The following is an 18,123-nucleotide window of genomic DNA, read 5'->3' as shown; positions in this document are numbered from 1 at the left end:
ACCCTTTCCTTCCAACTTGAAAAAAAAAAAATTCTGTACATGAATGATTGCCCATAGCAGCTTGTCCTTTACAGTCATAAGTAAAAGACCCGGATGTTTATCAGCTGACATATGAATAGTCAAAGCATGGCATGGCCATGCAGTAGTCAGCCACTCACATGGAGGAGCATCTTGGTGAAAACCAGTGATGCCTGGGGGCGAACACAGGGTGGAGGGCCAATCTAGTCGATGCTGAGCTCAGCAGCCCACAGCTCCCATCCTCAGCTCTGTACTGTGTATCACCTTCTTGGTAAACAAACACTTCCTCCATCTGCCCCCTGTTGATCCAATGACTGTTCCCTTCCACACATAACATATCACCTCCAACACTCAGTTCAGAGACGCTGAAATGTGTCTGTTTACCCACTACCATCCTCCTTGAAAATAAATTCTACTTCTGCAGCTTTTCATTGCAAATATGATATTAGAGCTTATACACACAGTGGTCAATTCAATGTGTGTGTACATATACATATATATATAAGCTTGTACATGACATATATAAAAGTGTTATTTGTCAATTTCAAAACTAAATTAGACTCATCACTCTTTCTTCTACTGCCCATGAGTACCAGCCTCTCATTGGACTCCTCCCTGCTTGGGTGTAAGCAGTAAGCTCCTGGGGTAAGAGATTATTGATGCTCCCATGACCGAGAATAGGCTTTGTATCCTGCAGACATTCTGATGCTGCTTAATGAACAAATGAGCATGATGCCTAGTGTGTAAACTTCTTACCAGACTGTAAAGTATAACATGCAAAGGAACTGGATAAAGAATGGTAGGGAGACTCTCTAACGTGCTCCCCAGCAGGGCAGACGAGGACTGTGTGCATTCTCCCTGGCCCTGTCCAGCTCTCATCCAGAGAGCGGATCTTCCTTATCAGAAACTCAGGTCAAGCCCGTCTGTGATGCACGGTATACTGGTGAATTGTCATGTGCCATTGAAGCTTGTCGAACCTGGGCGCTGGGAGCAAGGAGGGTTCCCAGCCTGCTTATTTTAAGTGTCCTCTAAGACTTGTTGTTCAGAAATGAGCTGGCCTCCCTGACGTGGTAACAAAGAGGTGGAAAGAGAGCAAAATAGCACAAGAGTGAAAACACTGCATGCTTGAAAACAGCTTAGAGCCAAACTATTCCCACCCGAGGCTGCCACTGTTTACTCCAAATTATAAAGATGCCTCCAGTGGGAAGAGAAGGCATGCACCCATATGTAGAGAAAATGCTCCACCTGGACCTGCTGGTACATTTCCAGGGCATGCGTTTCTCTCTGATGCATTTCCGTGCCCTGGGGAGCCACGGTTCTTCACTTCACCTTCCACCTTCAGACCAGTCCTCATCTGGTGCTGTGTGCACTCATTGTATACACATGTGTATTGTTCCCGTGTGTGTGTGTGTGTGTGTGTGTGTGTGTGTGCGCGTGTGGTAAGGGGTCAACGTCAGAAGCCTGTTACTCTCCACGTCACTCCATGTGATACGTATTGTATGTGGTTATGTGTACATGAGTGTGTGAGCAAACAGTGTGTACACACAAGGGAGCTGGAGCAGAACGTTGGGTGTCTTTACCTCCTACTCTCTGCCTTATCTCCTTGGGACAGAGTCTCTCTCTGATCCAGAGCTTGCTGTGTGGCATAGGCTGGCCAGCCAGTAAGATCTCAGGATCTGACTATCTGGTTCCCCAATGCCAGGGTTACAAGAACAAGCTTTCTACGTGGGTGCTTGGGACTCTCGCTCGGGCTTTTGTGCTTGCCCTTTCCCGCTGATCCATCTTCCTATACCATTTCTGCTCTATTTTACAAGACAGAGCCTCTCAGTGAACCTAGAGCTCACTGACTTGGCAAGGCTACGTGGGCCAGCAAGCTCCCGGGCTCCTCCTACCTCTGTCTCTCTGGTGATGGCATCATCGGCATGAGCCGCTGGCATTTTTATGCATGCGGATGCTGAGTATCCAGGTCCTCATGCCTGTGTGGCAAGAGCTTGATTTTATCAACGGAGCCATCGGCCCGGCACCTACTGCTTTTCACGGCTAACCACCTTCCAGGGGTATGGCTCGGATGTGAGTCGCCTGCCCCCAAAGGCTCATGTGTTGAAGGCCTGGTGCCCAGCTGGTGATGTTATTGAAGGGACTGGATTATCAGGGATGGGACTGTGTCGCCGGTAGACTAAGCGTTAATGACTTCACATGTGGAATGGGCCCTTAGGAAGTGGGGACTACTTGGGCGGGGCTTTTCAACCTTCCTCACGCTGCAACACAGGTTAATACAGGTCCTTACGTGGTGGTGACCCCAACCATAAAATTATGACTTCGTGACTGTGGTTTTGCTGCTGTTATGAACCATAGTTTAAATATCTGTTTTCTGATGGTCGTAGGCGACCCCTGTGAAAGGCTTGTTTGACCCCCAAAGTTGTCACAACCCACAGGTTGAGAACCTCTGACTTAGGGGAATGGCTCACTGGGGGATAACTGCTAGGGCCCATAGCTTACCTCTGGACCCTCCTGATCCCTCTTCTTCCTACTAGCATAGCCAAGCAGCCTTCCCCCCATTCTCTACCTTACCACAAGTCCAGAAAACAGAGCCATGTTACCATGGACTGGAAACCGTGAGCCAAATTGTTTCTCCTCTAGGTCATTTGCCCTCCAGCCCAGCAGTTTGTCATCATTGTTATCGGAGTGTGAAATGCCACCCACAGGCTCGAGTAGTTGAACATTTGGGCCCCAGCTGGTGGCTGTCTTGGAAGCGTGTGGAACTTTTAGGAAGTGGAGCTCACTGGAGGAAGGACACCACTGGGTCACTAGACTGAGGCTTTGAGGTTTTATGGCCCAGCCTCACTTCCTGTTTTCTCTCTGCTTGCAAAGTGTGTGTGGAATTTGACCAGCTGGTCACTCACCACTCCGGCCCTGTCTTCTGTACCATGATGGCCTACATCCAGAGAAGATGTAAGCTGAAAGAAACCCTTCCTCCTTTATGCTCACAGCAACAGAACATGGAACTGAAACCACCACAGTGACAGAAAAGATGATTAGCAGGCCCAGCATGCCTTGGGCAACCCCCAGACAAGGGCATAACCTTTGTTCAGAAGAGGCAAGGAGGCAATCAGGCTGTGGCCACACAGCGAAGCCCCACCTCCAGACACCTCACACGCCAAGCTTAGCGACCAGACGTTCTAATGGTCAGGAGGCCAGCACCTCCTGAGATCTGTACCTTTTTCACTCAGGGCAGAGGCAGGGTCTATAATGCCAACTGCCAGCGCCAGGCACTGGCTACAGGTATGATTAAGGGAGCCTGTGTGAGGATGCCAGATCCAACTCATCCTACCCCCACCCACTCTGCAGCCTAGCTTCCAAAGTCACCGATGATGAGGACTGCCAGCCTCCAGGTTACGCCCTGATGTTCGGTAGAGATGAGAGCAGAGGTCCACTGTGAGCCGGAGAAGTCAGGGTGACAAAGACCAACCCTTACCTGGAATATGACTTGGTTAGGTTCTTGGCCTTCAAAAATTGAGAATGTCATGGGCTTCAGGGGACCACTGAACCTCCCTTCTTGGCCGTATCCATTTGTCTGTTAACAAAGAAAGAAAAGGAGCACTGACTGTGATTGTACGTGTCACGTGCTGGTTCTATTTAACTCTCCAGAAACAATTTTTCGGAGCATTCTCTAAAGGCCAAAAACAGCGGGAACCTGTTAGGAACAGAAAGTGGTCTAGTGTTTACTCAGACTCTCCTCCCCCGTCAAGGCTGTCTGCCATGAGCTTGTTTGTTTGTTTGTTTGTTTGTTTGTTTTTCTCATTTAATCAGGAGAGCTGCCGTCCCAAGGGAAGAATCTTAACTCCCATATAACAAAGGAGACCTCCAAGAGTGAAGCCCAGGGTGAAACATGGGTGTGATGGGCAGGGACAGCAGCTGCTTCACCCAAACTAAACAAAAGTTTGCTGCCTCCCCGGAGCCACTCTGCCTTCCAAAGAATGCATGGTTACACCAGCTTTTTGGAACACCTCCCTCCACTTATAATGTTCTTCAACACTTGTAGAACATTCCCAGCATCCCGCAGTCTATGGTCGCCTCAAAGGCAGTTGATTTTAAAAGAGGGGCAAAAAATATGCTGATGGATTAGCACAATGCTTCCTTGGTACACAGTCACATGGTAAGTTCTAGTTTAAAAAAAAAATCCTTTTTCAAAGAGAAAACATTCCCACCTCTGATATATCACAGAATCGTTAACATTGCCCTGAATTCGTCATGTGGACTTCCTGTTATCTCTGAGAAATAACCCTCCATTTACTTAAGTTGCTCTAAATCCCAATTTCCTGTTATTTGCAGCTAAAAGCATTTTTAACTTCCACAATAGTTTTCCAGACTTCTAGTCACCACCCCTCTGAGCTTGCCATCCCTTGGGAGTCTTCCCTCCCTCTTCTCACGTCTTCTCCAGCTTTATTACTTATGGAAGGTGAGGCTGGAGGACCGGACGCAGGCATCCAGCCTGTGGGTTAAGACATGAGCAGCATTTCCTGCGGTACTGCCAGTGAGCTCCAAGGCTTGACTCTGAGACCACCCAGCAAACAATCAACCTTGCAATTACCCACGCCAATGGAAACTCCCTTAGCCCACAGACCTCACAGGCAAGGCTATGTTTTCCATCTACTGACGAGCCAGCACCCTGCAGGGAGGGAGAGTCAGTTCCAGGGTTCAAAGTTGCATCTTCCTATCAGGACAGCAAACCTTCCTTCCCTCCCATTAATATGACTATTGGGGCTATAAAGATTTCAAAATGAATGTGTACAATATTAGTCACCAAACCATGGCACCGGAGCTGAGATGGATGGCAAGATGGAAGTGGCGAAAAGGCAGTTTTCACCAGAGAAAGGCAAGTCACCTTCTCAGACAAGAAGAAAATGGGGCCCATAAGGAAAACCTGCTAAGATGGCCTCGCTCATTATGGAGGTCAGGGTCTCTTAGGTTCTGGACTCTTAAAATGCCATGATAGTAATGGCTCTTATCTAGTCAATGCTTAGGCTGTGCTGCTCCTTGATACAAAAGCTCCTATAAGTCGATTGCTAGGATTAAATCTACCCCAAAGGACAGAAAACCGAGGCTTAAAGCTTCCAGTGACTCAGTCCATTTCCTGTCCTGGGCAGGTGGTGCCATGAGTGAGAAGCTGGATCTGACTTTACTGTCCTCCTATGACAATATGGCAGAAAGGGACATTTGAAAAGATAGAAGAACAATGGTCCCCTTACAGACCCAGGCTGTGAGAATTTTCCTAGCAACCGGACAGCAGTCCCCACTTTAACTTTGAAGGAGGTTCTGGTTTGTTCTGTGGTGTTGGGGAGGGGGTTATAAAAAGGCATTATGTGCATTCATATTATGCATGATGTATGTTAATAAAAACATTAAAACATTTTAAAACTGTGCAGGCCCTAGGAGGCTTTTGAGGACACAAAATATGGTGTATTGTTTTGGTGTGCAAGAAATAAAAGAAAGACAAATTTTAGGTGTAACAATCTAAAAACTTCCCTTTATGAAAAAAAATATATATATAAACCTGAAATCTCGGTTTATAAGACAATAAAACTTTGGACATCCTTCTGTACCTTGGGAACCTGTGAGTAAAACAGGAGTGGCACCCCACTGTCTACCCAATAGCTGGGGTTGTTTCCATCCAGTTTCGTGCTGAAAGCTTGTTAGACAATAACAACAATAGAAGATGTAGCTAAAGACAAATGGAACTAGGTACCTCCAAGACGTTTATGCAAATAAAGAAACATAGAAGGGTGAAAACAGGAAAAAAATAGTTTCTTGATGTGCCTTTGTGGGTGGATGAATAGCTGTAATTCCTTTCTACAGCCAGAAGCGACAGGTGAAGAGTGGGTTTAGTTTAGACTCCAGACTGTAGCTCACTGGTAGAATGCTTGTCTACGTACAAGGCCCTGGGCTTAGGCCTCAGTAACATAAAAATAAACAAATAGCGCTACAACCATAGAGCTAAGTCTTGCCTTTACATGGCTTATTGGCTTCTAAGAGCTGATGGCTTTGCAGTTACTTCATTAGATACATCCCATGAGAACACATTATGTCCATTCTGGACAACAACTTAATTTTGATAGGCCACCTTCAAAAAAAACAAACAAACAAACAAATAAAAACAGTGGTGATAGATAACCATTCTTTCGGTGGTATGGAGGAAAAGGATGACTGTGCTTACCACATAAAGTGCAAGGAGACAGAGGGCATGAAGCTGTGTAGAGGCCATCTTGCTCTCCTCACGTAGACTCCTGTGAGTGAACCAGAGACAAAGGGTGTTAGTTACCAGCCCGTTAAATCACAACTTTTCCAGCAGTCAGGATCTTTGCATGATGTCCTGTCACAAACCTAGCAAAACAGGGTCCTTAGAGGCCAGCTCTCTCCCGTGTGGAATGGACGGACTTCCGGGAAGCTTCTCCATCCCCGTCCACAGCAATGCACCAGCCCACCTCTCCAAATGAGCTCTGTGATTTCATTTCTGTAATTGCCTCACTTCACTTAAGAGCCTGAAATCATAGACATCTCTGTCGCTCATTTCGCCCCGTGTTTCGTTTTAGGGTTTTTTATTTGCTCCCATAGATGGGAAGGTGCACTGTGGCAGGTGCCAGGAAAGATAGGTCAGATAATTTTCGTGGTTCTGGCTGAAATCTGGAAATGCATGAGGTTCCTCAAGCGGAGAGAAGCCAAGAACATCTGTAGCCCTCCAAGACCTCACCAGATGCCTCCCTGGTCTTCTTGACGGCTCCAAAAGAACTCGTACTATTTTCCTACCCCTCCTTAAGGCTTCACATTTCACAGAAATTTTAACTTTCGTGCTGACATGTGTCATGACTAACTGATTCTAGTATGTAAATAAAATTCCCACTTGGCCTGTGAGGCAGCATGGCTGCCTCTTTTAATACCAGACTGCCAAAGTCAAAACAAATAGAATTTAAAAAGAACAAACAAGAAATCAAAGCATGTATTCATTTCACTAAAACTCCAAGCCAGTTTATTATTATACTTAGGGATTATGGATGATCTTGGCTTAGTTCATTCTTTCATTTGTTTAAAGTTTTCTACATTGGCTATGCATCACTAATATCAATAGCATATAAAAATAATTAAAACTTTAATCATTATGAAACTCTCATCTGCCCTTAAGAAGAGGAATAAGCGATCCCACTTTGGCCTCACAAAAGCCCTGGGAGATAAAAACATGTGTCACCTTTCAGGCCTCCTGCTTGAAAAGCCCCGAAAGTGATTTCATGGAGAGGAGCAGATGGTGGCTCAGAGCCAGGCGCCCCAGGCTGCTACCCAGCCCTATTTCAACCATAAGTGAGTAATCTCACCGCTCTGAACCCCACTGTCCTCATGTGGAAAATTCCTGGTGGTAAGGAGTCATACGGAACTGTTGGGAGGTTATAGACGAAGAAATCGGATTCGAGGTTGAACAAATTGCCTAAAGCCCGTTGGCTAAGAAGTGGCAGGGTCGGATCTCACAGGTGGACTCCAAACTCCAAAAGTTCTTTCAATTCCTTCTTCTATGTCTATGTGGTATGGCAGGAGCTCAGACACAGACACACCCACATGGAGGGAGACATTTATACAACATACAGTTCTCACACGACACCTAAATTAAACAACTTGCTTCAAGGTTCCATGGCTGTTTTAAGGCAGAGCTAGAGCCAAAACCCCTCTGAACTCTTTTCAATTCATTACTTCATTAGACTGTTTAAAATATAGTTTTTGAAACAGAATAAATTTGGCAGAAATGTCAAATATCATTTTGGATTAAGCTAATTTTAATTAAATACAGATGAGGCTTATGTTTTACTCCTGAGGACTGCTCGTTTGATTTGGGAAAAAGCTGAAACAGTTACAAGTCATCCCGTATTCTCGAATAGTGTGAGAGGAAATACAAGCAACCCCAAGTAGCCACAAATTCCTGATCTGTGGGTTCAACTAACCACAGATTAAAAAAAAAAAAAAATACTAGGGGTGGACAGGAGGCATGTGTAAGCACTAAACACATGGGAAATTTGTTCCTTATCATTCCCAAGACAAGAAAAGATAACAATGATGGCTGTGGCATTTACCATGAACTAGGTATTTACGCTGGCGAGACAGCTCGGGAGGAGAGTGCGGTGCTGGAAAAGAAGATTGCCGTGACTGGATGACGAGCAGTCGTGAGGTAAAGCCGAGTACGGCAGACTTGGAAGAGAGATGTGCGTGTTTTCTCTCACATGCTGAGCCTGGCCTTAGCATTCAGTGCATGTGTGTGCGCTTCTTTATGTGTGTCTCCAAGTCATGAAATCAGGAAGGTAATTATGGGAGGGAAGGAAGAGACTGTTAAGGATGTGGGCAATGGAGCAGAGTAATGTGTGTAATGAGAAAGCAGAAAAGGAGACCGACAGGGAGGGGACAGGAAGCCAGCTGGACCTAACCTTAAAAGCCAGCTACTTTTAAACTAAAACCAATTATTTAGTTTAGAGTGGACCAAGGAGGCGGTGGTTACATGCATCACCATACCTTTTTCCCCAGGGACCTTGAGCGGTGTAGATCTGCTATCTGTAGATGGCCTAGATACAAAGGGATTCCAGAGGGCACTCAGGGATGTGACTTCTTCAGCTTAACTGTCTTTTTGACACAGGCAGGACCCACACGGCAACCTACAGCTTCTTGCTGCAAGTAGAACAACAGCCCCGCCACTCCCTCCCCACGCCCTGGCCAACTGCACTGCGCCCAGATCACTGGATCTGGGTCCTGTACTCTCCCCACCTGCCGCAGGCCTGGGCCGCAGACAATGAGCAGCAGGTATTTGATTAACAAAGTCTTTGCTCATGTCTGCTTCTGCTCCTCACTCATCAACAGCGTCCAGCTCGCTCACTTTCTGACAGGCATTGAGTCGGACTTCTTATATGAGCTGGATAGGATGCTAGGAACTCAGCTCCCAAAGCAAGGAGTACAGGGCAGCCGTGGCAGAACTGGACCCTGCTCCTCCTTCCTTCAGGAAACCGTCCTTGATTTCCAGGCAGAGACCTCTTCCTTTTGAACTTCCTAGTTTTTTTTATCCTTTATTTATTTTATTTACTTATCCTTTATTCATTGGCGTTAGTTACTAAAAAGTGAAATCCTATAGAATCGAGATCTTATTACTTTTTTAACCTCCCAGGACACCTCATAGGATAGTTCCCGTATATTAGGATTTCAGCAGATGTTTGTTAAATTCTACAGCATTCATCACTGTCTGACATGGAAAGCCTATGCATTTGTTCTCATCTATAAGCTTTCAGAATAAATATTACTCTCATAAAAATAACGTCACTGATTTGAAATTTAAAGTCTAATCTTGATGCACAGTGCAACAATTCATTTTTATTCTTGGTGGTGAAAGGGTTATTTCTCTGTTAAATGTAATAAGAGTTTTGCTCCAATAAATGGTTGGGAATACATTGAAACAGTTGAAATACATCCTCTTTCACTGAACGTATTACTCTAAAATCTTTAACCTTGCAAGGAAATACAAACTGAATGACAGAAATATCAATATTATCAGAATGAAGGGGGTTCAAACAGATAGTCATCAAACGTCACCTATTCATCATTTGCATTTAGTTCTTCCAGTCACAGGCTGGTTCCTGTGGGAAATAAAAATAACCACATGCCACATCTTCCTAGAGTTGTAAGAAGCCCGGATTCTGGAGACTGCCGCTTTGGGACCTGGTCACTCATCTTAAAGCAAAGGGCAGTGAGAGCGAGCACCCATCTTCGAGAGTGATGAGATTCAAGGAGTCCACCGGGGACAAGGTGTGTCGTCCTGCAGTCTGCGCTTTCTCAGTCAGAACTTGAAACCATTGTCCTGGATATCTTCTTTCACAGCCCACTTCCTCCTGCCCCCGATCTTCAAGCATCAGCCCCTAAGATGCCTTCACATAGGCAAAGGGAACAGCAAAGGGAAGCCTTTCCCCAAACAATGCAGAGCAAACTACACCAGTGCTAGGATTGTGCCAGGAACTTTGTTCTCTCAGACAGGTCTTGTGCCTACTTCCTCTTCACATGAACATGACTCATTAGGTGAAAATCGGACTGTGGGTCGTGAGACTCTGGCCGGAAACCAGTGTTTAAAACCTAAGCTGCCTAAACCCGCTGGACATCCACATCATAAGGAAAGTTGGAGACGCCACCTGGACAGGGCATAGCTGACTGTTTCACACAACTCTATGGCATCTCCTCTGAGGTTCCTGGAAGGGTTGACCCAACCATCTGCTTAGAAACTTTGCTGTTTGTCAGAGTCTCCCTCGGGTGCAAAGATCAACTCAGACAGTTCCTGTGGGGACTATCTGAAAGGCCTAATGTACCTGCAGTGACAAGGATCAAAGGCTCTGGGCTCTTAACGCATTTTAAAAAGAAGACTTCCGTCACCTTACCCAGCAGGGTGACTTCTCAGGACCTTGACCTCAAAGGTGAAACTCTAGGGGAAGTTCCTTCACTGAATCCACTCTTGTCAGAGACAACACAGCCAACCATGCAGGAGCACAACACAGAAGAACTCAGTCAGCCTTAGCGGAATCAAGCCACGCCGTGCTGAGCCTTTCATACAAACCAAAAACCCTATGAAGCAGATGTGTTTGGGATGAACATATCAAAAGGCAAAGTCAGAGAAGTTAAGAGAGTCAGCCAAGGTCACACCACCACGCTCCTTTCCAGGCCTGTGCTCTCACTGTGGGATCTTCTACCCTAAAAGCATCACTTTCATCCACTGTATCTGTCCACAAAGTTGAAAAGATTTCACTTTTCCTTCACGGTTGCTCGTCCTACGCTGATGTGACTTACCCTGCCCTAACGCACACACCTGCCACCAGGCCAAGGCAAAGGCTGTGTCAATTGGAGGTATTTTTTGTTCCTATATAAAATACATTTGTGTATTGCTCTTTCCTCACAATCACTCTGAGCTTTATCCCAGGAGTCTCCCAACTTTTAACCGAGCCCAATTCGGTCAGTTGAATGATATGTCTTCCCTCTAACTCCCAACTTCCTCAACATGTGACCTCATTTGGGGTTCTTCATAGGAAGGAGGTTAAAAAGAGGTCATTGGGGTGGGCCCTATTCCAAGATGGTGGATGCCCCCATTAAAAAAATGGAAAAGTTGGACGCAGATCCATAGACATAGAAAAGAACCCCACTAGAACATGAAGGCAGCTTACAAGCCCAGGAAGGTGGCCTGGAACAGAATTTCCTCCATAGACCTCAGAAGGAACCCTGCAGACACCTAGGTCTTAGACTTGAACTCCAGAACCATGTGAACTCTGCTTCAGCCTCTCATCCCTGCAAAGGAGACTTTACTATGCTAACACACTGTTATACATATTATGGCACCCCAGAAGGGACACTAGAAGCACAAGCATGAACAATCCTCTTGCTGGTCTGTAACGCTTCCAAATGGCTTTATGCCATTTTAAGACACCCTTGACATTTCTCTACTTATCTGAGTAATTAAGGGACTTTCCAGGTCTCAGATCTCCAGAAACTCAACATGCAAACATTGATACACACACACCTGGTAAAAAACTAAGTGCTAGGCAAATCTTAAACAAGTTCAGCCATCTCTTATTCTTTTTGTCTGGGTTTTTAAGGGAAGAAAGGAACACCAATGGGCTTTGAAATAATTCATCCAAGGAATGACCCATCCAAAAAAGCAAAGAGGACACAGAATTAGGTTATCACAGGGTAGTGCGAGCAAGAAAGGATGTGACTGGACTCATAAAACCACCAGGACCAAAGAGTGCCTCATAGCCTGTGTGTCATTTATTTTACAGCTGCATTGTATATTGCTAAGAGCAGCATAAATTCTAAGGCAAGGCCAGATATGAATAAAGATCAGATTAAAAGCTGGCTCGCTCCATTGTTCACCATGCCATGCTGAGGTCACCGGATCCCATCTTTCTGCTCTGCCTCACAAATCACTGGCACCAATTACATCGCTTAAGTAGGAGCTGACCAATTTGCACTCCTGACAAATTAGGGACCCAATTAAAGCAGCTTTTAATAAGCTAGAAACAAGCACCCAGGCATAAAATGAGATCTGCTGCCTCACGCTACAAACTGATGACTCCTCCTGAGGTAGGAAGCAGCCTGTTGTGCTTAGAGGAAAAGAAAAGAGAGAAAGAGGAAGGGAGGGAGCAGACACCGACGCATCTACCCCAGACACCCATAAATAAATATATATATATAAGCTTATATATATATAAGCTTTTTGGTCTCACCACACTTTACAGTATGGATAAGCTGATCTCTGAATGTGAGCGTCTGAGTTTACATATCCAAAACTGGAGGTGGTTATTTTATCAGTAGTTTCATGATGTGATACATGAATTCACAAAAGGATAGATGATTCCCCAGAATGACTTAAAATCATTTAAATTTACAAAGAACTTACTAGATAACTTTAAATTATTTATATATATATATATATATTACTGATTACTTATTAAAGAAAAAAAAATGGAGCCGTCAGGACAATTTTGGGAAACATGCTCCTTCTTGGCTGGCTTTCTTTCTGCCTAGCACTTCCACAGACTGGACAGGGACTGGGCCAGCTGGGAAGAAAAGCCCTCCACTCAGAGTCTCACAGGACATACCAGCTGCGTTGGTAGAGCACGTGATACTCAGTGTTCTCCCTGTGGAGACGGTGCAGCCTTGGTGGAGGAAGTAAATCACTCAGTGTGGGCTTTCAGTGTTCACAGCCTTGTCCTACTTCCCAGCTAGCTCTCTGCTTCATGTCTGCACTTGAAGAGGTAATCTTTCCGATTCTTGCTCCTGCCACCATGCCTACTGCTTATTGAAAACTCCCATCCACCCCCTCCCATTATGGACTCTCCCTCAGAAGCCATAAACCCAAATAAACACTTCCTGCTAGGCTGTCTTGGCTGTGTTATTTTATTACTAATATAGAAAGTATCCAATACGTTAGCCCCAAAAGGGACAATGTCCCCAGTCTTTGGAGGGATGGGGACTTTGATGTGGGCATGGCAATATGCTTCTCACCTTACTCCAGAGAACAGGACTTAGCCCTCATTCCAGATGGGAACAGCCTTACAGGGGCAGGAGAAGGACTCCGTAGATAGCAGACCACTACCGTGAGGGTCCTCTCTGACCTAAAGACAGAGGCAGGGATTGCCATTTTTCATAGAAGAGGGATTGATTTTTTTTTAAATGACAGTTTCACTGGGTATTAAGCAATATTTTTTTCATGTATATGAAGTGTAAATTTAAGCACTTTGTTAAGATAATAAGATCACACTTGCTGGCCTCAGAAGCTCAATAGGAGATAAATCTAAATTCCATTCCATTCCACAGGACCGAGACATTAAAGCATATAAAAAAAAGTTGTCATTTGCTATTATACTAGTTAATTTGCAAGATGACCTTGACACAAGTGCTGTAACAGCAAAACTGTATAGTCATGCTCAAGTAAGGAGGTTTTGCTATTTCTCCTGTAATTAAATCTCAACTGATAACTATGCAGAGGAGAGAAAGCAAAAAATGAGTTTAACTTAATTCTGCCCAGTGAAGGGTACCTTATGCCTAGAAGGTTTATAACGAATTAAATGGCTTTTAAAACTTGAATTTACTAAATATTTGCTAAAGTTAAGCACTTTGAGAACTCTATTCATTTAAACACAACAGTCCTATGATGTGGGTCTCATTGTCGTACAAGGCAGGAATCCAAACTCTGAGAAGTTAAGGAAAGGTCTTACTGACTGAATGTAGAGATCAAAGGAGCCACGGGCTGCATGCACAAGAGAAATGCTCCGCTTCAACCATCGTCTAAAACACAGCTCTAGCACTCTGATTCTCTTCGCTCAAGAGCTGCAAGCGGCACCTCCCTACTGTGCATGTGGCTGAGGGTCTGAGCCCCAGTGTTCCTACAAGCCACAGTCTTTTAAATATGATAACACAGTATTGAATTTGAATATCTTGGATAAAATTCAGATGCCATTGTTACAGAACATTTTAAGAAATGTTAAGGTTTTTCTTTTCTGATGTCTTTTTCTTTTTTTAATTTATTTATTTATTCACATTACATCCCAAACGCACTCCCTCCCTCCTCTCCTCCCAGTCCCACCCTCCCACCCTATTCCACCTTCCCCACTTCCCTTCTCCTCAGAAAAGGGGTGCCCCCATTACCAATCTATCCCTGCACATCAAGTCCCATCAGGACTAAGCACATCCTCTTCCACTGAGGCCCAACAAGGCAGTATAGCTAGGGGAAGTGATCCAAAAGCAGGTCAGAGTCAGCTTCCCCCCTCCACTTACTAGGGGACCTACATGAAAAGCAAGCTGCCCATCAGCTACATGTCAGGGGCCTAAGTTCAGTCCAGGCCTGCTCTTTGGTTGGTGCTTCAGTCTCTGTGAGGCCCCATGGGCTCAGGTTGGTAATTAGGGTTTTCTTTACCACCTATGCAACTGCCAACCACAGTTTAATCTATTGAATATTATTAACATGGAAATATCTATTGCAAGAGCTAACAACTGAGCCACTGGGTGACTGTCTGATTGTAGTAAGTTAACATATCTCAAATTGAAATAAATACTCCTGTCCATTCTCACAACTTACAAATGGCCGATGGATCCACAGCACCACCACCCCCCAAAAAATTTCACCACATCTTTCCTTGTTTAGGTAACCGACGAGTAGGCCACAGAAAGGCTAGACCCATTCTTAGCTAAGCACCAAACATTTCTGAGTGAACACCATTTTATGCCAACAAGTAAGCAAGTATTTGCACACCTATATGTGTGTTTCTTTGTGGACCTTCCAAGAAAGGGATAAAACAATGTCCAGTATTGCTTCTCCACATGAACGTAGAGCAGGTTCTCTATCTGGGTCCCGCCTTTGATGGTACCTTACAACATATGTTTTGACTTTTGTAAGAAGAAGAAGATACTGCAAATGCAACATTCATCTTCAGCAGCAGTGACTTCCTTCAGGGCTCATCTAAGTGATCTCTGAACCTGAAAGTTTACGAGGGAACCACTTGAGGCACTTTTAACTTTTGAGTGTTATTTACCAGAACCCTATCACTTTATAACTCTTGCTGTAAGGTCAGACCCCATGTTCTTAGCATAGCTCTGGTGAGGGCCTGTGTGTGTTGTTCATGTGTTTGTGTGTGACACAACCTTTCTAGAAGGCTGTGGTGGTACACACCTGTAATCCCAGCATGCCGGGCAATCACAACCTCGAGGGTAGTCTGTAACTACATAGCTAGTGCCCATCTAAAAAGACTTTTTATCTGTGGCATGACATTGTCTTTTTTTTTTTTTTTTTTTTTTTTTTTTTTTTTTTTTTTGCTCCTACGGAGCAAACAATAACACCTCAGCTTGACCTGGCTCAGTTATCTGGACTGTCTCTTGGAAAAGAAAGCCAACATTCACTGGGTGCCTACCCTTGCAATAAGCATTTTACCTACACATTTGCTCCTCAGGATTACCCATTCAGGCAGGTTGCCTGTTATCTAAATGAAAAAGATTAACGTTCAGAGGTCGTAAGTGCTTTGCCTCATGTGCTCCATGATGAAACTGGCCCAACCCAACTGACCAACCCCAGAGAGTCATAAAGTATATGTTCTAGAGTTAACTACAGGCTCTCAAGAAAAAGATTTCCTTTTATTTCCTTTATTTCACTAGAAAACCTCAATGCTGCCTGTTTTTTTTTTTTTGTTGTTGTTGTTGTTTTGTCATCTGAATGTGTACTTTCGTCTTTTAAACAATGCCTCACTTGCTACTTACATTTTTATAGAAAAATAAAGATGGAAAAGTGTCAGACAAGGCATTTTCTGAAGAGTTTGCTTGGCATACCCTACTCCGGGGATTATCTGTCTCATCCCTAAAAAGTCACATGTAATCAAGAAACACAGGCAGTGGCCAAAACTACAAAGATTCCAAGTGACACAGGATTTCTTAAGAATCCCTCGTTAGCAACCAGGAGAGAGAGCAGAGGCCGGCACACAGCAGCAGCCTCACTTTCTCCGCTGAAAGGCGGGACAGGCTCTCTCCCTTTAATTCCTATTCTGGTGCTTTCTTTAAAAGTCTCCTTTTTCATCTGTGCCCTCTTCCCACCATGCCCCAGACAGTCTTAAGACTCTCACACTGAGTTGCCTTCTCTGAGGAGCAGAAAGAACAATCTTTAGAGACATCCTGAAGGCACTGCAATTTGTGAGGACAAGATCTTAACTCTTACAATGCAGGAGTTCTGGAGTGTTGTCCAGCCACAGTTTCAGATGCCAATCCCAAGTGAGGGGTGTTCACACTCATTTACACAACCAGAGGACACAACATTTCTTTTAATTCTACTCCAAGCTCTGTTCGACCAAAGTCACTTCATTCAGTGAATGTCTGGAATTACAGACTCGTGAAAAGAAACTGTTAGAGAAAGAGACTGTGCCCTCCACAAAAGCTAATGATGCCAGGAGCAGGTGAGGTTTCCAGCAGCGCACACTGTGCCTCGAGGAATACATTGACCCAGCCCTTCTTAAGCAACCCCCGTACCATCTAAGTTATTCTCAAAAAGTCTTAGTGAAACAACGGTGAGGACGTCCACCCTTACCTTTCACTAAGTAAGAAAAGGCTGCTTACAAGTTCTCTTCCATTCAGCCGTGGAGACACTTGCTGTAGCTGGAGAACCCCGGGAGACACTTCCTCAATCTGCTCTGCTCCTCTGGCCTCTCCCTTCAGCTCCAGTCAAACATTAACCACAAACATTTTTTTATTGATTCCTGAGAGCCACTGAAAATCATAAAAGGTATCGTTACGTTCAGCCCAGGAAAGAAGTTCACCCATTCACACCAGACATGCTTTCAAAGCGGTTGCTGGGTCGTTGTTGTAGTTCACTATGTGAGCCAATTACAAGTTACGAAGTCAAAACGATGAAGATGTCTTCAGCTTTTTTCTGGAGTGTGCGCTCTGTGGCATCAAAGAGGGTTGTTAACTTTTTACACAAACACCTAGTATAGTAACTGCAAAGGAGAGTCTTTGCCAACAAATATGTGTACGGGTTCCATGGAAACGCCAAAGACAAGGCTCCAAGTCTGATGGCGACGTGGAGCCCACTGACAGCCACTGGCAAGGATTCTGTAAATGACGCAGGCGGCATCCTGAAAGACACAGCGGGCTGCACCACTTCTGAAAGCCAAGGGTTCCAACCAAAGACTTCATGAAACAACTAAAACTTTCCTCCAAACACAAGTTAACCCAACACACACAACTCAGGGAACTGTCTAGCTTTCCATTCTTATCAAGCACTCCAGTCAAAATGTTGTTATGGTTTTTGTTTTATTTTGTTTTGTTTTGCTGTTTTACACTAATGCCACAGACATCTTAAATCAAGGCTTCAATCTGACCGATGGCTAATTCCCACATTTCAGTGGCTCTGGGAAGCCATCTTGAAAATGTGAAGCCATGCCAGTCAGAGGTCACATATGTCAAGCTTTGCCCTGTTGCTGGGGACCTTCCGAAATGTGTCTGGGTGTGTCTTGAGATGCTGTTGCCTTGTCCTTCCATTACTGGGTTTAGGGCACTCTTGATGGGAGCTTCCTCCCTCCAAGATCACCTGAGCAGCCTTTCCTGAGCACTCAAAGCCACTGAAAGAACAATCCTACACACTGAGTAGCCTGAAAGGGAAACTACTCCATTGCAGATGGATAGCAGCCTTTTTGGTGTAGTAGAAGTTGTGGGAACAGCCCTTCCTCCTCAGACTTGTGGCCAGTCTCCCTGTATTTAAAGAAGTAAGATTAACAAGGCCAACAACTTCTCAAAATTTGACCATCTCTGCTCTCCCATCAGCTATACAAAATGACCTTGGGCCACAAAAGCAGATAGCTTCAGCCTGCCCGATGTTTCACTTCCTGGAATCGATCAATTGCATGTCCCCTCATAGGATGGCTCTGGAAGGAGCAGGCTTCTTGCCTAGTAGTCTTTTAATAATGTGTGTAAAAAGTAATTTTTAAGTCTACAAAGTTGGGAGGGTGTGTTGTGTTCCCCCTCCCCTTCTTTGGTTGGGTTGGGTTGGGTTGGGTTGGGTTGGGTTGGGTT

The 18,123-nt window shown here is 44.8% G+C and overlaps 1 protein-coding gene across 3 annotated transcripts in view; it reads right to left on the bottom strand.

Moving 5' to 3' along the window:
• The window catches only part of Cdh17 (cadherin 17), a 58,994-nt gene extending 42,105 nt beyond the window's left edge, over positions 1 to 16,889 (bottom strand). The window contains exons 1-3 of one of the 3 annotated variants that reach the window (XM_060386001.1): positions 16,669 to 16,889; positions 6,233 to 6,302; positions 3,494 to 3,592 (exon numbers count right to left, since the gene is read on the bottom strand). In XM_060386001.1, the coding sequence (XP_060241984.1) occupies positions 3,494 to 3,592; positions 6,233 to 6,302; positions 16,669 to 16,682 (183 nt within the window). In that variant the 5' untranslated portion in view covers positions 16,683 to 16,889. Of the gene's footprint in view, positions 1 to 3,493; positions 3,593 to 6,232; positions 6,303 to 13,077; positions 13,097 to 16,639 lie in introns of those variants that run through there. The other 2 variants (XM_060386002.1, XM_060386003.1) reach the window with 2 other exon arrangements.
• Between the last annotated feature and the right edge of the window lie 1,234 nt (positions 16,890 to 18,123).

The sequence above is a fragment of the Meriones unguiculatus genome, chromosome 6 (assembly GCF_030254825.1).
Source record: "Meriones unguiculatus strain TT.TT164.6M chromosome 6, Bangor_MerUng_6.1, whole genome shotgun sequence".
Taxonomy (NCBI): Eukaryota; Metazoa; Chordata; class Mammalia; order Rodentia; family Muridae; genus Meriones; species Meriones unguiculatus.
The sequence above is the reverse complement of the archived record's forward strand: the minus strand, read 5'-3'. Positions and strand labels throughout refer to the sequence as shown.